Here is a 5,000-nt window from a genome sequence, read left to right as displayed (position 1 = left end):
GAACCCACCATTACACCCTCCCCCACCCTAACCTAATCTGCTGTAGACCTGAACCCACCATTACACCCTCCCCCACCCTGACCTAATCTGCTGTAGACCTGAACCCACCATTACACCCTCCCCCACCCTAACCTAACCTGCTGTAGACCTGAACCCACCATTACACCCTCCCCCACCCTGACCTAACCTGCTGTAGACCTGAACCCACCATTACACCCTCCCCCACCCTAACCTAACCTGCTGTAGACCTGAACCCACCATTACACCCTCCCCCACCCTAACCTAACCTGCTGTAGACCTGAACCCACCATTACACCCTCCCCCACCCTAACCTAACCTGCTGTAGACCTGAACCCACCATTACACCCTCCCCCACCCTAACCTAATCTGCTGTAGACCTGAACCCACCATTACACCCTCCCCCACCCTAACCTAACCTGCTGTAGACCTGAACCCACCATTACACCCTCCCCCACCCTAACCTAACCTGCTGTAGACCTGAACCCACCATTACACCCTCCCCCACCCTAACCTAACCTGCTGTAGACCTGAACCCACCATTACACCCTCCCCCACCCTAACCATTATTGGCAGGAACTCAAAACTGGCCTTAGATCAGTGTCTAGAGGCAACATCACCCTCCTCCGAGCCAACCAATGAGCAGGGGAGGGCATAGAGCCGCCTAGCAACATCAACCAATGAGTGAGCAGGGGAGGGTATAGAGTCGCCTAGCAACATCAACCAATGAGTGAGCAGGAGAGGGTATAGAGTCGCCTAGCAACATCAACCTGTCCTCATCAGCAGATGTGGCTGGACAAGAATGTAACTTCTTGTTTTTCTATCTAGACCAAATATGTGTGTGTGTGTGTGTGTGTGTGTGTGTGTGTGTGTGTGTGTGTGTGTGTGTGTGTGTGTGTGTGTGTCTCAATGTCTGTGTGTGTGAGTCTCGCTTTTTTCGTTAGTGCCTCTGTGTGTATCTTTGTATGTTTTTATGTATTTTTGTGAGTGTGTGTGTGTGTATGTGTGTGTGCTTGACAGGCGTGCGTGTTTCCTAGTGTATTTTAAACTGCTGTTTCTTTGCATGTAATTGTTGCATTTATATAATTGTGATATATGTGCTTTACAGTTTTGGGAGGAATCTACAAAACGGTGCAATAATCAGAAATGAAATAATATTCATAAGATTCTGTCCTATTCTCAAGTGCTGTGTGTGTGTGTGTGTGTGGGTGGGTGGGTGTGTGTGTGTGTGTGTGTGGGTGGGTGGGTGGGTAGGTGGGTGGGTGAGTGGGGTAGGGTGGGTAGGTGGGTGGGTGAGTGGGGTAGGGTGGGTAGGTGGGTGGGTGAGTGGGGTAGGGTGGGTAGGTGGGTGGGTAGGTGGGGTAGGGTGGGTAGGTGGGTGGGTGAGTGGGGTAGGGTGGGTAGGTGGGTGGGTGAGTGGGGTAGGGTGGGTAGGTACTAGGCACTTGAAATCTATCGGACATTTATTCTATACATTCAAAACACACAAAACCAAACTAGCAGCCCTACAGAGACTCGGACGGAAGAGCAGGAGTTGGTTGGCAGATGCGTGGCTCCTTATGATGCATGGATCTGGAATGAGGAATGCTGTCAGACACACCTCATTTCATGCCATGCATTACAATGAGCCCGTCCTCCAATTTCTACCCCCACCAGCCTCCGCTTCTCCAAAACCGTCTGGAACACACGGCTGCTGTTAGCTGTGACCCGTCCGTGTGTGTACAGATCAGTGACGTGTCCCTCTGAGCTGCTGTCATGCCGGGTCAGAACCAGAGCTGTGTTCTGGACGTCACCCGGACGGGTCGTAGCCGATAGCTTTGCAGTGATCCGAATGGTTTTGGAGAAGCGGAGGCTGGTGGACGTAGAAATCGGAGGATTGTAATGGAATTACAAGGGGCCTGTCCTCCGATTTCTGCCTCCACCAGCCTCCCCTGGTGTAGAGATTCATATAGAGATCATTGGATCTGTAGTTTAAAGCTTCTGCTGTGTCCTCTCACTGATATCCACATCACAGGGACGGGTCACGGCTCACAGCTGTCAGAAGATCCAGATGGTGCAGAGATCCATCCTCCCTGCAGGGTCAGCTGGTGTCTTTATGATGATGATTATGAACCAATGATGTCTGATTTCTGTGTCTTGTCACATTTAAGCCATCCATCCATCCCTTGCAGGGTTATTAAACACACAATACTTTTTAAATAAAGCAGATGATGAAAATACGTGTGCGTGCGTGTGTGTGTGTGTGCGCGCGCGCGCGTGTGTGCACGCGCATGTGTGCGTGTGCGTGTGGAACATGTGAGGCCTCTTATTGAAGTTAAATCTGTTTGTTTGGTCGGGGGGTGGGGGGGGGGCTACGTAGTGTCTAGGGGTGGGTGGAATGTGTGTGTGACTGGTAAGTTCACCAGGTTGAGACCTGGAATTTTGCAACATGGTTGAAGATTAACTATGTCAGGGGAAATACACACACACACACACACACACACACACACACACACACTCACAAAGGTTAAAGCAGAGTTGATAAAGCAATTTGTTGCATTGCACTTGTATGTGTGGTTTAATTCCAATGGAGGGTGTGTGTGTGTGTGTGTGTGTGTGTGTGTGTGTGTGTGTGTGTGTGTGGGTGTATGTGTGTGTGTGTGTGTTTACACTGCTGCGTCAATTACTGGAATAAGTGGGCTGACATTTCAACACACACACACACACACACACACACACACACACACACACACACACAGTGATCTGAGGTATTTGCTCTGATGCGGTGTGTGTGTGTGTGTGTGTGTGTGTGTGTGTGTGTGTGTGTGTGTGTGTGTGTATATTTCCACATACACGACAGAGGCTAATGATTGATGGTCAGATAAAAGGGAGCAAGAGTCTGTGTCTGTTCAGTGGTGCATCAGTCTGACCTGAAGAACCAGAAGAAGAAGAAGAACCAGAAGAAGAACCAGAAGAAGAACCAGAAGAAGAAGAACCAGAAGAAGAAGAACCAGAAGAAGAACCAGAAGAAGAAGAAGAACCAGAAGAAGAACCAGAAGAAGAAGAACCAGAAGAAGAACCAGAAGAAGAACCAGAAGAAGAAGAACCAGAAGAAGAAGAACCAGAAGAAGAAGAAGAACCAGAAGAAGAACCAGAAGAAGAACCAGAAGAAGAAGAACCAGAAGAAGAACCAGAAGAAGAACCAGAAGAGAATCTATCCTGTCCGTCCGTCTGTCCCCGCAGGAGCCACCATGAGGAGCTCATCTCTGGCTCTTCTCCTGCTAGGAGCTCTGCTGTCCTCTCACACAGCAGCTGTAAGTCTTCTCTCCAACATGCATTTCATTTCCTGATGATAAGATTTAAGACCAAAAGACCTCAGAACAAACAACAAGTAAAGACCTCAGAACAAACAACAAGTAAAGACCTCAGAACAAACAACAAGTAAAGACCTCAGAATTCTTTTATTTGAGTGTATTTGCACATACAGGAAATTGACTTGGTGAGGTTGGTGCATGGACAGAAAAAATAAATAGCAAATATAGACAAGAAATGTACAAAACAGCAAAATATGAACAAAATAGCAACAACAAAATAGAACAATAAAACCATACATTTTGTAGGCTGTGTGAGGCTAAGTGGAGTCCAGGCCCGGCAGAGTCACCAGAAAGACACCCAGTGTCTAACAGGTCAAAGGTCACAGACTAAAGGCAGTTATTGCATGCAAAGGATTGTTGACCAAATAGTAAACATGAATGCTTAATTTGGGGATTTGATAAATCTGTCCCATCACTTTTGGGTATCCTGAAACAGGGGGACTATGTATGAAAAGTGTTGTAATTTCAGAATGGTGAAACCAATATGTACACAAATTAGCTTCTCATAAAAGCTGAGAATCTCTACTTTAACCTCATAATAACTGTTTGATTTCAAATCCAAACTTCTGGAGTATAGAGCCAAAAGAAGAAAAAATGCTTCACTGTCCCATTACTTACACAGGGCACTGTCCCATTACTTACACAGGGCACTGTCCCATTACTTACACAGGGCACTGTCCCATTACTTACGCAGGGCACTGTCCCATTACTTACGCAGGGCACTGTCCCATTACTTACGCAGGGCACTGTCCCATTACTTACGCAGGGCACTGTCCCATGACTTACGCAGGGCACTGTCCCATGACTTACGCAGGGCACTGTCCCATTACTTACGCAGGGCACTGTCCCATGACTTACGCAGGGCACTGTCCCATTACTTACGCAGGGCACTGTCCCATTACTTACGCAGGGCACTGTCCCATGACTTACGCAGGGCACTGTCCCATTACTTACGCAGGGCACTGTCCCATTACTTACGCAGGGCACTGTCCATGACTTACGCAGGGCACTGTCCCATGACTTACGCAGGGCACTGTCCCATTACTTACGCAGGGCACTGTCCCATGACTTACGCAGGGCACTGTCCCATTACTTACGCAGGGCACTGTCCCATTACTTACGCAGGGCACTGTCCCATGACTTACGCAGGGCACTGTCCCATTACTTACGCAGGGCACTGTCCATGATATGCTTTTTGTAATCAGTATGATGACTGGATCACAGCCAGGGTTCTAAACAGGAAGCAGCTTGATCACCTGTCACAGTCACTGACCCTTCACCCTTAACCCCTAACCTTAACCTCTCCCCAGGAAAGTCCTCCAGTAGAACAGCGTCCCTCTGATGTTAGACCACCAGGCCCCCCCCCAGGCCCCGCCACCACCCCCCCAGCCCCCGCCCCCGCCACCACCGCCCCCGTGCCCGCCACCACCGCCCCAGCCCCCACTCCCCCCCAGACGGACGCCTACCTGGGACCGGAGGAGTGTCTGGGGCACCAGTACACCCGCCTGTCCTGCCAGCGCGTCTTCTGCCCCCCCTGGATGCGCTGCATCAGCGGCAGATGTGCGTGTAAGCTGCCCTACCTGTGCCCCAGCGAGGGCGCCGCGCCCGTCTGCGGTAACGACAAGATCC

At 49.8% G+C, this 5,000-nt stretch overlaps 1 protein-coding gene across 1 annotated transcript in view; it reads left to right on the top strand.

Moving 5' to 3' along the window:
• Window positions 1–4,795: 4,795 nt before the first annotated feature.
• Window positions 4,796–5,000, top strand: part of cfi (complement factor I) — a gene marked incomplete at both ends in the record, with an annotated part of 7,685 nt that continues 7,480 nt past the window's right edge. The window contains one exon of the mRNA XM_083678426.1: window positions 4,796–5,000. This exon is cut by the window's right edge and continues 84 nt beyond it. Within this exon, the coding sequence (XP_083534552.1) occupies window positions 4,796–5,000 (205 nt within the window).

The sequence above is a fragment of the Argentina silus genome (genome assembly GCF_951799395.1).
Source record: "Argentina silus genome assembly, chromosome: 1".
Classification (NCBI taxonomy): domain Eukaryota; kingdom Metazoa; phylum Chordata; class Actinopteri; order Argentiniformes; family Argentinidae; genus Argentina; species Argentina silus.
Note: the sequence above shows the minus strand (reverse complement) of the source record. Positions and strands in the feature narration are given on the sequence as shown.